The 19,666-nt window shown below is 41.5% G+C and overlaps 2 protein-coding genes across 7 annotated transcripts; both read right to left on the reverse strand.

Moving 5' to 3' along the window:
• Positions 1–143: 143 nt before the first annotated feature.
• Positions 144–16,053, reverse strand: LOC129591631 (uncharacterized). Of its 6 annotated transcripts, none has more exons than XM_055487365.1 (7): positions 15,051–16,053; positions 11,978–12,080; positions 10,914–11,603; positions 2,833–3,972; positions 2,524–2,621; positions 2,210–2,415; positions 144–2,098 (listed from the first exon to the last, which is right to left on the reverse strand). In XM_055487365.1, exons 1-4 carry the CDS (start codon positions 15,826–15,828, stop codon positions 3,834–3,836), a joined length of 1,710 nt encoding a protein of 569 aa, XP_055343340.1. In that variant the 5' UTR covers positions 15,829–16,053; the 3' UTR covers positions 144–2,098; positions 2,210–2,415; positions 2,524–2,621; positions 2,833–3,833. The 6 variants fall into 6 exon arrangements, with proteins under 6 accessions (XP_055343340.1, XP_055343339.1, XP_055343338.1 ...); XM_055487364.1 differs by having other exon boundaries at positions 2,524–2,749; XM_055487363.1 differs by having other exon boundaries at positions 2,524–3,972.
• On the reverse strand, positions 1,804–2,619 carry LOC129591554 (SWI/SNF-related matrix-associated actin-dependent regulator of chromatin subfamily A member 5-like). Its single transcript, XM_055487236.1, has 3 exons — positions 2,524–2,619; positions 2,210–2,415; positions 1,804–2,098 (listed from the first exon to the last, which is right to left on the reverse strand). The coding sequence occupies exons 1-3, from the start codon at positions 2,617–2,619 to the stop codon at positions 1,804–1,806; spliced, it is 597 nt and encodes a 198-aa protein (XP_055343211.1).
• Positions 16,054–19,666: the final 3,613 nt, after the last annotated feature.

Raw genomic sequence — 19,666 nt, forward strand, 5'->3', positions numbered from 1 at the left:
TAGGATTGTTTTTTGTTGCAGTAGATTCGATTTTAATCGTTGTTGTTTTCTGAAACTCATGGTATTGTTTAAGGGTGGTTTCTACCAGAAACTGTAGCAAGCAAAGTTGAAAAGATTTTTGTACTATACTTCAGAACCGTTGGCAGTTTGTTCGATTTATTGATCAGAAGATTTCACACTGTTTTGATCAGTAAATGTTGTGTGAAAATTAAATGCTACAGGCTCAACACGGCCTTAGCTGCATTCGTGCATATGTCGTGTATAAGCGTTCACGCTGGTTAGAGCTCCATGAACAATCTTTACTCTTCCACGCCTGTAATGCTCAATCGGTAGGCAACTCTCATCTCAAACTGTAACAGATCCTTACGGTGGAAACAACGAGCGAGTCAGGAACACGAATCAGGAATCCCTAAGCAGGAACACTCCAACTACAACTTCCGGTCGTAAGTCCTGTGAGGATCGGCAAGAGCTAGGACAATTGTGTCACGAGCAAACCTGTATTCTATGCAATAATCCGGGAGCGATTACGTACATCAGAAGGAACAAGTATTGCTGCCTCTTTAATCCAATTCACACCACAGTTCACAACGCAAGGAAATCGTAATTAGAAAACAGTCTCAGAAGTCAAGTCAGCGACTACCTAGTGACTGCTGCTGATATTAGTGACAACCAAGACTTATATAGACTTCGCGTTATCACATCATATACACCGCTAGTAAAGAGAACAGCAAATCACAGCATAGATTGACTAGATTATCTGTTATGTTGCAGGTGGAAGGCGGACAGTCAGCATCCGTACGTACATTCCGGCGTGTGATCCTACTCCCACACGTCACATAAGATAAATTAACTGCAATAGACTACTCCAAAAATCGCGGTAATATGAGTCGTGAGATATGTACCCATTTTTTTTCTGAAAACTAAAATTAAACAAGCCGAAAATGGACCAGATAATCAGATGTAAATCTACCCGTACGATTGTTACCAAACACAGGTCAGTTAAGGTTCAATTCAATAAACAACTGCAAACAAAAAACTCAAAACTTCAAAGCCGTATTGTCACAACATAAGACGTTTATCAACGAAACGTGATCATGCGCTCATGTAAATCGCTCTCATCGTCAGTGGTGCCAATCGTTTATGATGGTGCGTTTTAGCTTTTTCACTATGCGATTTCCCCTCACTTCTGCTCTCGGCCACCTTCTTAACATCTTTCTTGGCATTTCCCTCATTTTAGATCTTCCTCTTCTTGCTTCCTTCGCTCCCGTTATGGACGGATTTCGGTGTGGCTGACTGCAGATTCGGCATTAATTTCCGTCCACGAGCCGCTGCGTCTCCTTCTCGCCCAGCATCTCTTTTTCAATCAGTCCCGTCAGCGTCTGACACCTACGCTGTAGTTCCGAACTTCCGCTGGCGTGCGGGACCGCAGCCACCAATCAAACCGAAACTACGGACTGCGGCATGCCAAATCCAACAACTCTTCGTACAAATTCTCCCGGTCAATGCCCAGTTGGTGTAACTGATCTTCGCTCCACTGACCACGTTTCCGTACACCGTAGTTGATCTTTAACTTTAACAAAGGAATCTTTTACGTAGCGATCTTTGCGTCAAGGGCGCTTTTTTATGTCCACTTTCCTCTGAATACGCTGCTCGCCCTTTTCAATTGCCGCAATGTATTTGTCGTAATCCGGTAGCTCTTTGCACCGCTCTCAAAAGATTTTGCGATAGGCTTTGACTTCTTCCGGTGATTTATCGGCAACCGAGCGACCGATTTTCTCAACGTCGTTCCCGCCGTATGTTTCATTAGCCAAAAAGGAAATTCTTAAAATGCTTTTTGCTCCAGTCAAAACTCTTGTCCAGCAGCCGATCCTTCTCCTCCATTCCTTGCTCTGTCACGGCTTCGGCTGTGCCTATTTTGTCCTGTTGTTCCACTCGTTTGACTTCCGCCACATCTTCATCTGGATCTGGATCGAGAGGAGTACGGTAGTTTATAGCTCGTTGGTAGGCTAATCTTTCCCGTTCTAATAAATCCAACAAACGTTTTGGAGGGAGAAGGCGTGAATCTTGGGTTTTTAGGCTCTTCGCGGCGAAGGGCATCCTGCAATAAAAGTGTATACTAAAAAAAACTACCTTAACACGAATTATGCAAAATGCAGGGTTAAATTAAGTAAACATGTATTGTACACAATCATACTATGTACTGACATACCCGTTAATACTGGTCAACAGCATAATTAACTTTTGTTCTCGTTTTGGCGGTTCGATCCATGTGGCTGGTAAGATGAGATCCTGCCGTTTGCCACGGTAATTTTGTCCTTCAAACTGATACACAGACGGCCCGGCGTCATAGTCCAGAGGGAAAGTTTTCAAGGTGTCTTCTCCCACAGTCTCCAGCTTCTTATTTAACGCTTCCGTCTAGAATCACACAGCTACTGGGTTAGACAATGCGTTGCGGTAAAACAAGGTGGCCGAGTTCCATTGCTCCTCATCATATTTTTAAATTGATCAATTGTGGGAACTCACCTTGGCTTCTCCTTTGGCCAACAATGCATCAATATCTTCGTCAGTAATATCACTATCCCGGCTGGAGAAAATGCACTGCGCGCCGTGGCGGATCATATCTGTAGATAGCATATCGTTGTTAGCTAATCGGCATTTCCGCGGTCTGGCACAAGTACATCCGCCCAATCACATACGGATGCCGACCATCTTTTCCACGCACCAATAACTGCTCATACAGGTTAAACAACTACGAAGGCCGGAATCACCAATACTTGGAATCACATTAGGCAACCCCACTCTGAGCGGGATTTGCAATGACGAAAGCGCTACCTTTCGAAGAGCAGCCAATAATATAGCCCATCCACTTCGAAGCCATGGTACTGGAAACGAGGAAAATGACGACGAAGTGCAAAATCGATTTATCGGCCTGCCGGGTGTCAGGCGGGCCGGCAGTCAGAAACCTGTCCTACCAAAAATTTTTTTGAGAAATGACTGAAAAATAAAAATTACGTATCCCAGTGCCAAATTCGATCTATACAAATTCCCGAAGTAAAGAGGGGTCACTGTAGTCTGTAGATACGAGTACCTACATTTCGGTATGATGCCGAGACTGTATGTAAGCGCTTCCGCGCATCTAAGACCGGCATAACATACGGATACGATTATCGTATTTTATCAGCTAGACCCCCGAATGCAGTCCCCGCCTGCGTAAAAACGCATTTTCACTGGCACCCCACCTTTTACAAAATAAAAATTATTTTCCAGAGGGCTTCAGAAAAATCGCCAAACGGTACCCCGGGACACTAAATGGTACTACATTACAGCTGGGTTTTTCATAAACGCCCGGCGATAGTCTTACTTAAATCAGAGCAGCAGACCGCCGGGACACATCCATAAACTAATTTAGACTATTTCCGAGGAAACAAACCATGAGGCAGTCACTAGTCATCTCATGATACAGCAACAATTCAAGTATGAAAGCAACCACACCCAAACAATTCGAACAAGATTCGCAGACTGCCCAGCTGCCGGTACAGGTCTTTAGTTGCTCTCATCGCGGCGGGTCGACAGCGGGCGGAGTTAGGGGCATTATCGGGCTTGGCAAGTCAGTGTATAGGAATCCCCAGCGTCCTGCTGGCGCAGCCGGTACCTACCGGGATCTGCTCGCCGAGCTGTTTGAGTAAGCAAGCATTTGCTTCTAACAGAGAAGCGTTCATTTTTAAGCAACACGCATAATCGAGCATCTGCTTTTTAAAGTGCGACCCTGCACTTTTGTGCACACACAGCCGGCAGAGGACAGCAGATGGTTTCGGAAGTCGTTGCGCAGCGACTCATGCGTCCGCATCCATGTACCACAATGACGAGAGAGTAACAAGGGTCAATGCGTTGAAGCCCAGAAGCGTCGTTGGTGTAAACGGTTCGACCGCCCACGGCGACGAGTCAGGATGGGAAGGATCCACAGGTTCCGTGCTGCAGTGCAAACAAAACTTGAAAACTACATAGTGTATACTTTACAGTCGTTCCTCATTTACGACGTATAGCCAGCCCCTAACAGGGCCGATAAAAAGGGGGGGGGGGCGGCGGTTCGTTCCGACCCCCTGGTTTTGGAATTTTGACTGCCTGCGGGGAGTGAGCAAGAAGGCGACGGCGGCTGACTGAAGGTGAGCCGCCAGAGGGGCGGAATAAATTCTGATTTTTTTCGGATTTCTTAAATTTTTTAGAAAATTCTTTCCTAAATTTTCTGCATTTTTCACTCTTTTGAGGTTGTTTAAAGTTTTCATTTGAATTTTTAAAAATTATACTTAATTCCGTACGCCGGCGGACGGTCCAAAATCAGTCCGCCGCCCGGTGAATCTGACACGCTCGACAGCCCCCGGGCGGCCACTAAATTGATTTGTGACGGTATTAGATTCATACGTACAAGGCATCGGTTGCGCTAGGGGCCTAGGGCGCGACCAGTTGTGTTTAAGGTAACGGGGGGTGCTGAATAATATTAAGTAGGTTGCGTTTTGCACGGCCATACGATTAACGGCAAAATTAACGACGGTTTTAACGTTGTTAATTCAATGTTCCGTTGATTCGAATAAGAGGTTGCGTTATACACTAAACAATTTACTGCCCCTGAAATTAACGGGAGGAACTGCTATCAACCAGTCTCCATTCATCATTTCGTTTATCAGCGTAAAGATAACAAAATGCAGATTTTTCATATGATGTAAATACGTTGAAGAGAACTGCGATTTAAGTTTCCGCACAGACGTTATAAAGATTAGTCTTTTCATTCGGGAATGCGTGAATTTCTTGAAAACTGGTGAGTACTCTGTATGCAGTGATGCACAGTACAGACTACAAAGTTGCTACAGAAGTTAGAACATTTTGGTTGCTGAATCAGCAAAGTATTCGTATAACTGTGTTTTAGTTTTTACAATAATTTTCACATTTATGACAAAGTAAATTATTTTGCTTTCTAAATAGCTGGCAAAAAAATCACTGACAGAAGTTCAACTGTCAAGACTGGTACAATTTTCGAAATTTCGAGTCGAGTGGGCAACTCAGGATTGAATGCCCAGGCAGAAATTCACTGGGTAGACTGTCTCGCTTATGCAGTCTTCGTGCTCAATGGTCCATTTGGGCCCAGTCGTTCATTACTGAATTTCAACGTCGTTATTAACGAAACGATACCCCCTTCGTTTCGTTAATAACGACGGGTACTGCCGTTTAAACGTTCGTTAATTGTACCCCGTCGTTAATTCTATCGTCAATCGTACCCCTTCGTTGATACCGCAACCTGCTTATTGTCTTGAATCTCTGGAATCGTTTCGAGTTTGCATTGTTAATCGATTTAAATTAATTTATTTTAATTTAAATTTATCTATTTTAATTTAAATTTTTCTCAATTTATTATTTTACTCTATTTATTCTCAAATCTCAATTTATAAATATTCCCCAGTTTATAATATTATTTGTATGTAACGTATTATTTATTTTTATATTTCCTATTTATTATTATCCTATTATTCACGTATTCTAATTGTTCCTACCGATACTGACCGGACATACACCACCGGACACCCGACATTCTCCAGTGAAAAGAGCCTGCTAAGTAATTATGTCATTGAACAACCCTACTTCATTGAACTTCCTCATTGAACTACGCTACAGAAGTAGTGATAGCGTAGAAAGTTAACTAGAAACTGATAGGGTCGATTGCAGTCACACTATGAGTTCAAAATTATTGCCTTATGCTTATAAGTTATAGACATTTCGGATTATTTGACAGGATGAACAAAATTATCTGCACAGCCAATGGGAATGCGGTCAAGCAAACCATTTTATGAGAGAATCATAAAATAATTTGCTGTGAAATAGCTTTTACGCTGTTGCAACTTGCAATGTACCGATCGTGTCTCGCCGAAATAATTATAGTTGTTATTCTGATAATCTCGCCAAAGTTAATACGAGTATAGTTGTTATACTGATAAGTAAGTCATTCGAAATCAATTATGTACAGTGGCCGTCAACCACAAGGGACGCGGAGGCGAAGCCGATGGTGTTTATCGATTTTACTTCTTTATTTCCCTCAGTTAATGTTTTCCTCATAATTCTCATGGCGCGATTTTTGTTGGTCAAAGATGTTGAAAAACACCAGAACTGCGAAACGAATGTGATCAGAAAATTAAATAAAAATTTGCGAATGGTTCGGCAGTTTACGAATGGTTCGACCAGTTGCTCTTAAGGTATGGAATTAAGTTTGCGAAACTACAAATCGTGATGTGAAGACGTATTAACTGGAACTTATTGAAATTTTGTTTCATATTTATTCAGGCGTGGAAGTGTCGAAATATACTTTGGCCTTGCTATGCGGCGCCAGTTTCAAAATGTTTCAAAAGGTATTTAAAATGAAGTTCCAGTTTTAAAATAAAGATCCAGATTACCGAGATAACGTTAAGACAACAAAATACATAAAATTACAAAAAAATCGAAATTGTACAAATTTACAGGGCAAACATTTTAAAGTTTTTGAAGAGATGACCTTTGGTCGTCCACAACTTTTAGTGCTAAAAGTAATTTAAAATTATAAGTACGAGATGCTATTGGATCAGGAAACGTTTGATTTGACGCGTGAGACGTGCTAAACTTATTGCTGCATTGCAAGGTCAGTAAAACTTGCTGCAGAGTAATACCGGAACGAACATGTTTCTGTTTTTGCAGCTTTCACTATTTTATTATCAAATAGAAGTACGTATTGCACGGTTTGCACCTTGTATCTGTTGCTAACTTGTAAGCTAGGTACGTATTCGGTAAATGTGAAGTGAAATATTATTATATGAAGTTTTATTAGCTTGTAATATGTGTTTAAGTACTGTTAGATCTTAAGAAGATTTTCCAAAGCTTTTTGGAAATGCAATCATTTTTTTCAAAAGCATTGTGCTTGATTTTTCTAAAAAAATTTAACTTATCCTATGAATACTGAATTACTTCTTGAATTGCAAAGTTTTTAAGACGTAATAATGTATATAACTTAACCCGTTGACGGGCATTGGCGTTCAGGAGGCGACAAGGTGTTCGAGATTTTTTCCCCTGCGAATCGGCAACAGTTAATCGTTATCCTTTAATGTAGTAAGCAACATGGGACTTTAAAGCAACAGTAAAAACATAATTGAAACTTTTGTCTCAAGGTAATTACGAACGACAGGTCCGCGAAAATCGCTAATTTTGGACTTTCCTAGCTGCCGTAGGTCTTGCTAATTAACTAATTAGTGAATGATTAATTAAACCGGAGATAAATCAACAAAGTACAACTGAGTAAGCTGAATCTAGAAACGGTCAACATGGGTTCTGTAGGTTGAACCATAGATGACCACAGTCCGTCAAAAAACGTGTCGCCTCTAAACGCTATTGCCCATGAAGGGTTGTGAATATACGGGCGGGTGCACTTTCGACAGATTCTTTTCATTACGTAAACGGAATAAGTTACTGTCGGTTCGGACGCAAAACATGCGCCATGTGGTTCTGGTTGTTAAAAGCTGACAGAAAATGGGGTTCTAGAATGGCACCCCGGGCGGTCGGCATGGCAGTCTTGATGCGTTAGTTATAATTATAATTATAACGCCTGTGTACGTAGCACTGTGAAATGGCACCACAACCCTGCACTCTGCTGCTCTCTACCTTCGATACCGAATACCGCTTGGGCAAGCAAAGCTATGGAGCCGCGCAGCTTTAAAGAAACTTTCGAATTTTGAATTTTGACCAGTCTCAAGCGATTGCAAACTGTAATGACCAGATTGGTGATGTTGACCTTTGCGACAGCCTTATGTTGGTTACATCCGGCCGATAATGTGTTAGAAAAAGTGCAAGTGACCACTAATATTTGGTTCGGCGCTAATCGCTTTTGCACCTGGATCATCTTTCCCCATACCCACCGCTCCCGCCACACCAGGAAACGTACAAGTCCGAATATGCACGCAGTGTAAGGACGGCTCGGCGTGTTCATCAGGGCAGCAAGTGCATTCACTGCATTGTTAAATTGCAGAAAGGCTGCTTCGTGAAATGCCATATGAGAGAGTGATGAAAGTTTGCGAAGGAACATTGTCAGCATCGCTTGTTTTCTGTTTTATATATACAGTAGTGGTCAAAATGCAGGGAAAAGGGTTTTAGTAGTTTTTTATTTTTTGCTGACCAGTGGTCAATTTGTTAACCAATTCTGTACTACCGTTTTGAAGTACTTTTTTGGGGGTATTTAATGAAGTAATTGCTTTTACGTACGAGGGCCATTCAATATATTCGTAGCACTATGGTTGAAAATAATTTTCAGAATTATGATCTATTTTTTTAAAAACTGTATCATTCATAACGAGATCATAGGGCAATGGCCGGGCTGATACCGCCTAGGGTTGGCGGTTGGCAGGCATCTGTACATGGCTGGGTGTGCTTATTTACTTGAACAGTCATCAAAGATGGCTAATTTAAGCAAGCGCGATTATCGCGCCCTTATCTATGAAAAATTTTTGGAAAATAAGACTGCTGTTGTTGCTCATGCTGAATTGTGAACATTTTCCTGATGCACCACCGTCATACCCTACGGTTACCAAGTGGTTTCGTCGATTCACCACCGGACATTTGGACCTCGATGACGATGGTCGAATTGGACGCCGAAATCTGTGACTACTGCGAAAAAATATCGATGCAGTGGATGCCATGATTAAGACCGATCCTCATGTTACAGTCAAAGAGATAGCTGAATCAGTGAAGATTTCTGAAGGTGTGGTTTGGACGATTATCCGCGAACATCTGCGTGTGCGCAAGCTATGTCAGCGTTGGGTTCCCATTTGCTAACTAAGGACCAGATGAAGACTCGCGTGAAATTGGCGGAAGATCCTACAGAAATTATCGGAGGACAGCAAATATGAAGTGTATACTGAGGATGAATCCTGGTTCTCATACTACGACCCACTGACGAAGCAACAGAATAAAGTGTGGATTTCTGAAAGTGAGCAGACACCGACCTGCGTGAAGCGTTCTCGGAGCGTACGCAAGGTAATGTACGCTTTTGTTGCCAACAAGAAAGGCGTTTTCCTCAGACAAGCTCTGCGTCGCGGAACTACGTTAAATTCTGATTGGTACTGTTCAAATGTCCTCCAACCTTTCGTTGATGAAATCGAAGAAAAGAGGCCTCGAAGGCGCTTGATGAACGTCTTATGGCACCATGATAACGCAAGACCGCATACTTCCCGTGTAACTTCTAATTTTATCTCCGCTGCTGGAATGGAAATCCTCCCACCCTCCGTATTCCCTGATTTGGCCCCCTTGCGATTTTTAAAATATTTCCAACAATGAAGAAATTGTTGCGTGGTAAAAGTTCAGAAATGATGAAGAACTAGAAAAGGTTATCGACAGTGTCATCTCTAAATTACCTAGTAATTTCTTTCCTAGCATGTACGAGGAATGGAAAGATAGATGTGTGCGTTGCATTAAGTCTAAAGGAATGTATTTTAAGAAAAATAAAAAGAAAAAATAATGCAGAAAGGGATGGCGCGGCAATGCTACGAATATATTGAATGGCCCTCGTACTTACCCAAAACAGATGCTTTCGAATCGGAGTAATTAAAATTAATATTGCAACTGCTACCACGGGGCGGTTGGCGTTGGTTTACTGACGTGTCGATAATCATCTGGGAGAGACAGAGCCGATTTTTGGGAAATTTCAGTTTTATTGTTTGACTTAATCCTTAATTAAGTAACACAAATAATATAAAACAACAACAAAAATGCAGTCTTAAGAGGCTATAACAAGAAAATTTCCTCTAATTTCTCATGATCCGGGCATTGACTGAAAATGCTGTTTAAGCAAAGCAACGAGCCCAGTCCCACCGGGTATACGGATTCGAATGCACACACTTGAAAAGTAAATTGTCCCAGCTCGCAAAGTTCAAAAGTTTCTCACTTTTTTTCCGTGCGTCAAATTTTGATTTGTTTTAATTGTTTTATCTGAAGAAAGCTTCTTTTTTCAATCTGAAAACAATTGTTGGCATGGGGATGCGCTGGATACCCATGTCTATGCACTAAGCAAACTCTGAAGCCGTTATTTTGTATCCTTTGAAGCCGTTATCTGATTTTTTTTTGACTACAAACAAGCCGACCTTTAATGGGTATCACATGAATGCAAACTGACTTGGGAGTACCAAAAAAACGAGATTTATAGCAAAAACCAAAAACACTTCTTCAATGCTATCCTGCTCGGGGATTGCACCCATAACACGGATCGCGTCCCCCGTTGCGTTTGGATAGAATTTTGGATAAGTACGAGTATTTCGGTTACATTTTTTTGTCCATGACCGGCTGCAACAAAGAACGCCGGTTCAACTGGCAATTGTAGCTAACAATAAGTGGTTGCCCTTTCAGAAACGGGTTTGCGATTCTCCGCGTAACTGAAGCCCCTCCGCAGGGAGTTCCAGCATTTGTAGCCCAGGGCTTATAATTCGATAATTAAGGTGGTCGAAGACCTACAACTTAACTTGAAAATAAGAAACTTTACTATTACCTCCGACTCCTATTTATTTTTTGAAAATAATGCAAAAAAAGGAAACTTTTTCACAGTATTGATTTGTGTGCTATAGAAGTAGACCTCGAGTAGCTCTTCTGCACAAAACTAACATTATCTCAATCAAACACTGGACACGCCCAGCACACCTTACCTTAGTAAACCAGAGGGCCATTTTGTTCGATTACCCGGCATATGTATGACGTTTTGTGATTATTATACCTCGAGGAACTGCTGAAGGTGGCTGTCCATTATTGGGACGACTAGTTTACTTATTTCGTTTACAACCTGGTACACGTTTTGCCTGATTGTTCTAGACGCCAAGCTGAAATTACCAAGATACTGTATAGGTCGTTAGGGACGGACTTACAGATGAAGCAATCGACGGAGAAAGTTCCAGTAACGGCCGTGCACTTCCGGCGCCACCGCGTACCAGTATGTGTACAAAGCGGTCACCGTGCGGAGAATGTCAGGGGATGGCGCCGGTAACCGCTGTACTACCGCCACCAACAGTGTATTGTAATAGGACAACGAGCTCTGTGCAGTATCCAAGCGTAAAAAGGGCAAGGTGATGGAGAGCGCAGGCTGTGCTTGACGCCGTTGGCTGCGATCCAGAGGCGAGCAAAAGAACGGCACGTGGGAAAAGGGCTGCAGCGCGTTATTCATGGTGTAGTCGACCAGGAGCAGATGTCTGCATACCTCCATGGGGAGCGCTAAACTGCGCAACTTGCGCCCCACATATGCGCCCAGTTCATAGTCCACGATGCAGCGGTGCAGGACGATGCGGCGGAGGGGAGCGGTGCTGGTGATGCGCAGCAGACCGCACACAATTGCAAGGTCGTTCCTCACACTGCTCCATCCTTTGCCATGCACACGCAAGCCCGGCGTCCATTGCGTCAAGACCAGGGTGCGCACACGGGTGGTCAAGGTGTTGTGCAGCAGTTGGCCCAGACGCAGCATCTCGCTGCTGCAGTCTACGCTGTCCACGCGCATGCTGAAGTCAACGAGCAGCCGTTCCTGGGTGGCGCCGGCCAGCACGGCGTTCCACGCGGGGCTCACCCTGCAAACGAGAACGACCCACCGTCAAGTTATTTCTTTACAAAACGTTCAATTACAATGTGGACAAAATGAAAACAGAACTGGAAATCACCTAGTTGGTCGGCGGGGTAAATGATTTAAAAGTCAAATCAACAAACAGAATGCAAGAAGAAAGCGTCCAGTGAGCATAAATCGCCAGCACTGGATGCGAACTAGAAGCGCCTGTTTGCGCAACATGCGCTAAAACGAAAGATCTATGCTTTTTGTCGTGTCGGCACTTGGCACTGAAGCAGCCTGCGTCCAAGTTACCGCGTTGTAATCATTGCTGGATCAAAACACGACGACATTATAGTGAGGCAATAGAATTTCGAATAGTTTAAACCCTCAACAAGTGACCTTTTCAGCCGGGTTTGGGTTATGACATCGGTCAGCTCAACGACTTGCGCGATAATTTCCAAAGGCAAGCAAGACATCCCGGCTGTCGGTTCCTGGTCGAAACCTACGATCAGAAACAATCGTAATGCAGCTGGTACAACACGCATACACAATTATACGGTATAAACGCCAAAAATTTATTTTACTTAATAATGAAAGTGAGAAACTAGCAAGTGGTCACAGGAAGAGAGAAACAAATCAACAAAAATCGGTCGTAGAGTGGTCAAATATTACTTCGTATCCGTCCAAGAGGGTAGTGCCGACTGCCGAGCGCGAGGCACTCATAATAAATTATCTGTTAATTTATAAATCGATACGTTTTTATTCCAAGACCATTAACTCTTAATTCAAGATTCATCGGTATAAGCGGTTATCATTTTTACGAGTTTACAACATGTAAAAAATAGTTTACAACATGATATCTGTAGACTGTAGGCACGCCATAAGTGGTTTTAAAAAAATTTTGAATCGTCTGAGATTCAGAAAAAGGTTTGGAAATTTAGTACTGTGACATTGAAGAATGTCTGAAAGTTCTGGAAAGGTCAACAATAGCAGCAAGTTCTTTCTCTATATGCGTTACGAATTCAAAGTACTTAGCAACACGAAAGAGGATAATGATAAAGTCAATGCTGCGGGCACGGGAAAACACGGGCGTTGGCTGCGTGCACGGGTGTTTTTTCGGGGTTCGATCGTGCAGGGGAGTCTGGAACGGGTTTTGGCTGTGTGCACGGCTAAAGTGTTTCAAAGATTTTAAGACTTTTAACCCAATTTTTGAGTTGGAATGTGACGGCGGAAACGAAGCGCCAAATCACCATCTAATAAAATTAGACCAGGGACAAAAGAGGTGGATGTGGTAAGGGAGCGATGGTTTATAAACGGATTCGCCCCGGAACGGCAAAATTCGAACCGGAAATGATGCGAGCTGGTTATCTGAATTCTGAAGGCCGCATTTAATTGACGCCATCAACATACCGGCAAGGTTGACAAAAGCCTGACCAAGAAGAAAAAAATTCTTTATTTGCTACCTAGAGTGTGGCAACCTAGAATGTGGCTTACCACAGATTACAGTACGTCCCAAAGGCGACTGAACATGAAAAATCGATGAAAAAGGCAGTAAAAGCTGTAAAACGATAATTCAGAAAGTAAAATTCGAAAGTATTTAAATGTAAATATGCAATTCTGTGCACGCAGCCAGTACCCGTTCGTACCCAGAAAGGTCGCCCGTGCACACAGCCACGCCCGTGTCTCACTGTCTACCCGTGCACGCAGCCATAATGTAATGATAATTCTTAAGTACTGACGTTCATAATAAGTACGGGACCTCATTAATCGCGAAGGCATCACACCCATATTTTAAAATTTTTAAATATTTCTAAACATTTTGGAATATCATATTTGCAAAGCGCAGTTCGGAAATATTTACTGAAATACTTAAAAGCTTTGGAAATCTGAATTTTTAAAAAAAATTTTTAATTTTCTAAAAATTTCAAAATGATTTCAGAGCTGGCCCCACTACGCTGGCCCCGCGCATGCGAGAGGCCAGTACCTCTATATTTCAGCATTTCTACGTTTGAAAAAGAGTTAAAAACAAAATTTGACAAAGATTTTTTATTACAGTAATACAGGAGCACACCTAATTTATCTGTAGCTGCAGCAACAATATTTGTACTTAATATCAAAATTGCCAATATATTGAACTTATACTGAAGTATCAATACTAGTGGCTCGTCTAACGTGGTTAATCGACACCGATTCATTTGTCGATGTGTAAGTGACATATGTACGCCATGACACTGAATCCAATAAATTATAACCTGGCTTCCAGTTTTTTTAAAAAATAAACACTAATCAAATGAACAAATTAAACATGAGTCAGTTTGAATGTGTACTCCGGCGTAATTGTGTGGTGGTAAAATGGTAGCGCACCGGTAAACATCAGAGGCTAAAATATATAAATTATATCACTACACGCTTTCCCTGGGTGCCCCTGGAGGATAGCCCAAGGAGGAAAGTGACTGCAACAAATTTTGACAAAAACAACAAAAATTTTGTATTATTTTTTTAAAGAAAGTACACCCTGCTACACGCATAATACGAATTAAGTGCTAAAAACTGCAGTGTTAAAAACTGAAGTGAATGTCCACTTCCGGCGCGAAGCGCGAAATCAGAGACCATTTTTACTGCGGAAACTGCGGGAGTTTCGAATAGAAATAGCAAATTAGTACGCTCGTGACCAATTTTTTGAACCTAACGAAAGTTTGACGAAATACTATGCTAAGATCGAAGTTGAATTGACAGATAAGGTGAGTTTCGTGCGAAGCGCGAACGAGCCGCGAAGCCGACGCACGTTTTACTTATCTACAGTATATGAGATTTGGACAGTTCTCATTTGCAAGACAAACCTGCCGACAGCCGGCGCCAATTCGCATTTACGCAAGGCTGCCTTGAAATTGACGACGTTATCACAACTTAGGACAAAATTGTACTTACATAGTTATCTGCCTATCGTACCAGTGCACCGCGCCACATGCGTACGAATAACTATGTAAAGCCCCGTATATGAGTATTAATGATTATTACTAATAATAATATTAAATTTTCAATAGCGGATTTTCAAGTTCAAGTACAAATGGAATTTGACTTGTACAACTTGTAATAAAGTATACCTCGTTCATTATATTTTTTTTTCAGAGAAAATCGATTTAATACCTCTAACATGTAACATCCACAAAAGAAACATGACAATAATACTATATCATAATATAATAATACTATATTATTAGTTCATAATACTATATTATTAGTCGTGCTAAGTGCTTATTCAACTGCACACTGTAGTGACTGAAGGTACTATGCTGTAGGTACTGTACTGCTGCTGCGCTAGGCTGCACTAATACAATGTCAGTGGTTCGTCAGAAAGTTTGTACGGTGTACAACACGAAACCAGGTAAAACTAAAACTGATTGTAAATCAACAAAGTAAAATAAGTAAACCTCTGTTTACGCTTTTGAAGTTTGTGTTTGTGTCTGCTTACACTGTGGTCGTTGAATTACTGGATTCGTTACTGGCGCTGATGTTGCTGCCAGTAGTAACGCTCCACTCTTTAAGCATCGCTGAACGGCGTGTGCCAGCAGCTCTGCGGTCCAGAAACCATCGCCCTGTTCCCAGCATATAATCCTTACCGCGGCGTTATTCTGCACATGAAAGTAGAAGCGATTACCATAGCCGCTGGCCATGGTCTGTTTGTGATTTCTGCACTGCAGATCGTGGCGTGAGCGTTGCAGTTCGTAAGCTACGCGGTTTTCATCAATACTGCAGCCCGATGAGACGCCATCTCCACCGCCCCGTGTAACGCCACCCTCAACGGTTATAACAGCGGGTAGGGTAAGGCAGTATTTTGCATAGCATCCCTCTCGCACACATGCGCCCGCTAGCGACCGCTGCGGCCGCTGTTTAGCAATCTGCAGCTCATGCACCAGATGCCGGCGGCCGTCACCGGTAGTATGCACGTAATACACGCGTCCTTCGCTGTGCAGTCGCGGGGTCGCGGGATACCCCGCCAATATGAGAGCTTCTTCAAAGACCAGCGGATCGGCCACGCTGGTCCGCAGCGCCACCAGAACCAGCTTGTCTGGTGGATAATACGGGCAGACGGCGTGGGAAAACACCGTGTGGGACGGGAACCATAGTGGCCCCAGCGTAGTGCAGTGGAAGTTGATGTACATCTCGTCGGCCGCTACAGATATATCTTCGATAAATCCCAAACACCACACCTTACTGGCATCGCTCTCAGCCAGTTTCAAGGGGACCATGACCGTATTTCCACAGGCTACACTGTGGCCCAAGCGTCGCCGTTCCGTCGGAGGAAACCAAATAAATCGGAAATCTCATCCATTTTTGATTTTCCACTTATAAGATGACTAAACTTATGTTTAAGTTCAAGAGTTTAACTTTCAATGTCGTCAGGAATTCCAATGTACGGCATGCTGTGAAGTAGGACATTACAGTAGTTTTATTTTCACTGAGTTTAGCGATGTTGGTTCTGCGCAGTGCGCAGCGATATCATGGTCTGTACATATACAGTCACTGCAATGCTGTAAAACCAAGCGTAACCGAGTTTTTGATAGGGGGACGGGGACGGATAGGAGCTGCAGCATACAGAGCGTGTGTACCAACTTCTTCCGATATACTCTCTCTATGTTGAAGCATCGGGTGAAATCAGAGCGCTCCCCGACCACCGAGCAGAAACTCAGTTACGCTTGCTTTCGGTAAATTTCGGTCTGCTGCAGGGACTGTATACAGACCATGGCGATATCGAACATCGATAGACGCGTGCCTGTGCTCTGATCCAATCCTGCTGGAGGGTTGGGATCTGAGTTATTCACTTAATTCGGTTCATTTTACGCACTTTGCGTCTCGCGCTCAGTAGCAGTGTTTACAGCTGTACAGGTCTCGACATCCATTGGAATTTGTGGTTTCTTGGTGTGTGTTGCATTCGGTTTTCGCAATCAGGTAATCAATGTTTTACAAAAGTCATCCAAGTTATCACAATGTTCTTTTTTTGATAAAATTTATGTTTACATCCACTGATATCCGAAAGGTTCCAATTTACCAGGGAAAACTAAAATATAATATGAAATACTGGCACCTGCAGCAATATCGTAAAAACAAGTTCCTTATGAAAATTCAGCGACATGGAAACAGTAGCTTGTGGATCTTGAGCCACAAGGTTTCGTAGTTTTGTATTTCTTTGCTGAAAACTACATAAGGAATATTGTTGGACATATTGCTGGAAAGGCTCATTATGATGCTCCCCAGTCCTACAAGAGCGGTAGTGAAATCAAGATGATAAAGCACACCTCATTCCATTTGTAATATGCTTCGGCTTGCCAGGACACGTTTGCAAATAGCTAAAATTTTAAGCATAAAACACTGTTAAAAAACATATTTTTTTGTCAGCAGAAACTTTTGACAGAACTAAGATGAACACTCGGGTTAAGACTACGCTTAAAACTAAGATCAGTAATTCTGATAATACTCTGATAAAACTAATATTTATACTCAGGTTTTCAAACCTCAGAAAGCTTAGTGTTTGCGAACTCTGGTTATTTCTCCCAAAAACTCAAAATTCCTCCGTCCACAAAATGTTTTAAACCTAATTGAATTTATTATTATGTTCACCAGTGAAGTTTATTCAGCCAGAAATACACTATAACAGAAGTTAGGCACTATAACAGAACTTCAAATTTAAAAAATTCAAAGAAAATTTAATGGTATTATACATTTTATTTTGTAATATCTGTTTTTGGCAAACCAAAGGAATACTAGAAACTGAAAATGACAAAATGACGTAATTGCAAAAAATATACGACATTACTAATGACGAGGATTTAAAGCCTGAGTTTTGAATTGTTTGCACATTTAATTTTGCGCCGTCATTTTTCACAACAATTTTCATCCTGCACGTTTGCTAAATCTGTTGTCTTGAAACACTAAATATGCGTTGACCAAACAGTTATATTTCAATTGAGAAAGATTATTAGAGAAAAAAAGCAGAAAATAAAAAGTTATCTTAGCATACCATTTTTCTGGTTAAATATTTCGAAAAAAATGTATATTTTTGTTTTTAGCTGATGTTGGAAATAAAAGAGGCTAGCGCTACGCTACTATATACTTCCACTGCCGAGTAGCAGAGCGTTTCAAATGTAATGGAAATTGTTGCAAAATTGTTTTAGAACGCATTATAGGTATTATACGCAATTATTCCGTTGGTCTGAAACTTTTGCCAACACTACTATGAGCACTCGGGTTAAGACCATGCTTTGAACTAGTATCACCACTCAAGTTTATACGTTGATCAAAACTAGCATTAGTACTCGGGTTAACACTCTCGTTAAAGCTAACACGAACATCTTTATTTGTACACCAAATATCATTCAATAATTCAGGAATCGTAACTGTTTCGCTACACATAATTATTTTTTGCAAAATGCTTATGAAAAAACAATTTTTCGCGGACGCTTTGGCATGAGAAAAATTTGGTACAAAAACATTTTGCTGAATCGCTACACAGACATTCGGCATGCTACTGTCTTTTTTGTTTACGCTCTAATCTATAATCTCATTAGAATGTTTTCCTAAGTTTTTTTATATTTTACTTGTTTTTGTTAGCTTTTCTTGTGTTTTCTGAATATATTTTCGTGGTGTTCATAAGATTATTAGCTTTTTTGGCTGGCTTTAGTTTTTTTTTAATCCAGTATGTTTTTTAACTTTTCAAGCTTTGTTAAAATTGTTTTTTAAGCCAAATTGTGCTATGCTAAAATTGGTATATGCGGAAGAGTTTTATGCCCTTATGTTCTTATTCCGAAATGTACGTATATCATGCGGCTTCCTGCGTAGATGTTACTAAAAGCATTTTCAACGAAAAGGTTGATTTCAGTATTCTTAATGAAAAAAAAAACGAAGATAAAAAAGAAATGAAGACATTTTCAATGCGAAAGTTTATTTGAGTTATAGTTCCGAAGAAGATTTGCAGAAAAGATCGAGAGTCAGTTTGTCGAAAGGGTTAAGCTAAAGCCGAACAAAACAGTTGATTCGTCTGTTGACCGTATTTTTAACCAGAGTCTTAACCAGAGTGCTGTTTTTAGTTTATAACCGAGTATAAACCTTAGTAATCTTGTTAGTCCAGATCAAAGTCTTAACCCGAGTGCACACATTAGTATCGTCAAAAGTTTTACTTGACTGGAGGTTGTAAGTTAGATTTGGGTTTTCAAGCTCATTTTGGAATTTCTGACTTTTATTTTGTGCGGGCGCGATTTGCAATGTCCGTTTAATTGGTTTGGAAAAGAACCGTCAGGGATAAATTTTGATTGCGTAGCATAACTTTTATAAATACTGTGCGTTAATGTATAAATATAATGGTTGCCTTGTATAAATTGTTTACTCGTGAAATATTATAGCACAGTAATGGTAAAATAAACATTCAATAAACATTTATATGAAGTAGTGCAACAGTGAATGCAAATTTGTGGATCAGTGTATAAGTTTCGCTGTACACATGAAGGTTCCTCACACTTAAATAAGAACTAATCTGAAAATGCGCATTTACAATTATAATTCAAAATTTGATTAAGCAGTCGGCGATGATATTATTTGTTGAGATCCGAAATAAAAAACTTTGATTTTACCTTGTTGCATCACTAACATAGACGCGGCACAGCTACAATTTCCAATGGATTTCATGCGAGAGTGGAATTGTAATTGCTGTACTGAGCACGAGACGTTAAGTGCACAGAATGAACCGAATTAGGTGAATAACTCAGATCCCAACCCTCCAGCAGGATTGGATCAGAGCACAGACACGCGTCATCGATAGCAGTTATGAGTCATCCTATATCTGTCGCTTCGAAGAGCGTGGTGCCACGTTTTTCCAACACCATTCTCCAATGGTACTGGAGACACTATGCTCTGCTACGCTACACCGATCGTGCGGCTCGGGTTCGGTCCTGCTCGTTCAGTTACGTAAGAGTGCGTAATAAGTACTACTTAGTAAAGTCTTAATCTGCAGGGGCATGACAGCCGCTTGCGGGGGTGCAGTTCAAGAGGGCGAGGACGACACTTCCGGTGCTGTATTGTACATCTCTTCCGGTG

The sequence above is a fragment of the Paramacrobiotus metropolitanus genome, unplaced genomic scaffold (genome assembly GCF_019649055.1).
Source record: "Paramacrobiotus metropolitanus isolate TYO unplaced genomic scaffold, Prichtersi_v1.0 Parri_scaffold0000047, whole genome shotgun sequence".
In the NCBI taxonomy this organism is placed as follows: Eukaryota; Metazoa; Tardigrada; class Eutardigrada; order Parachela; family Macrobiotidae; genus Paramacrobiotus; species Paramacrobiotus metropolitanus.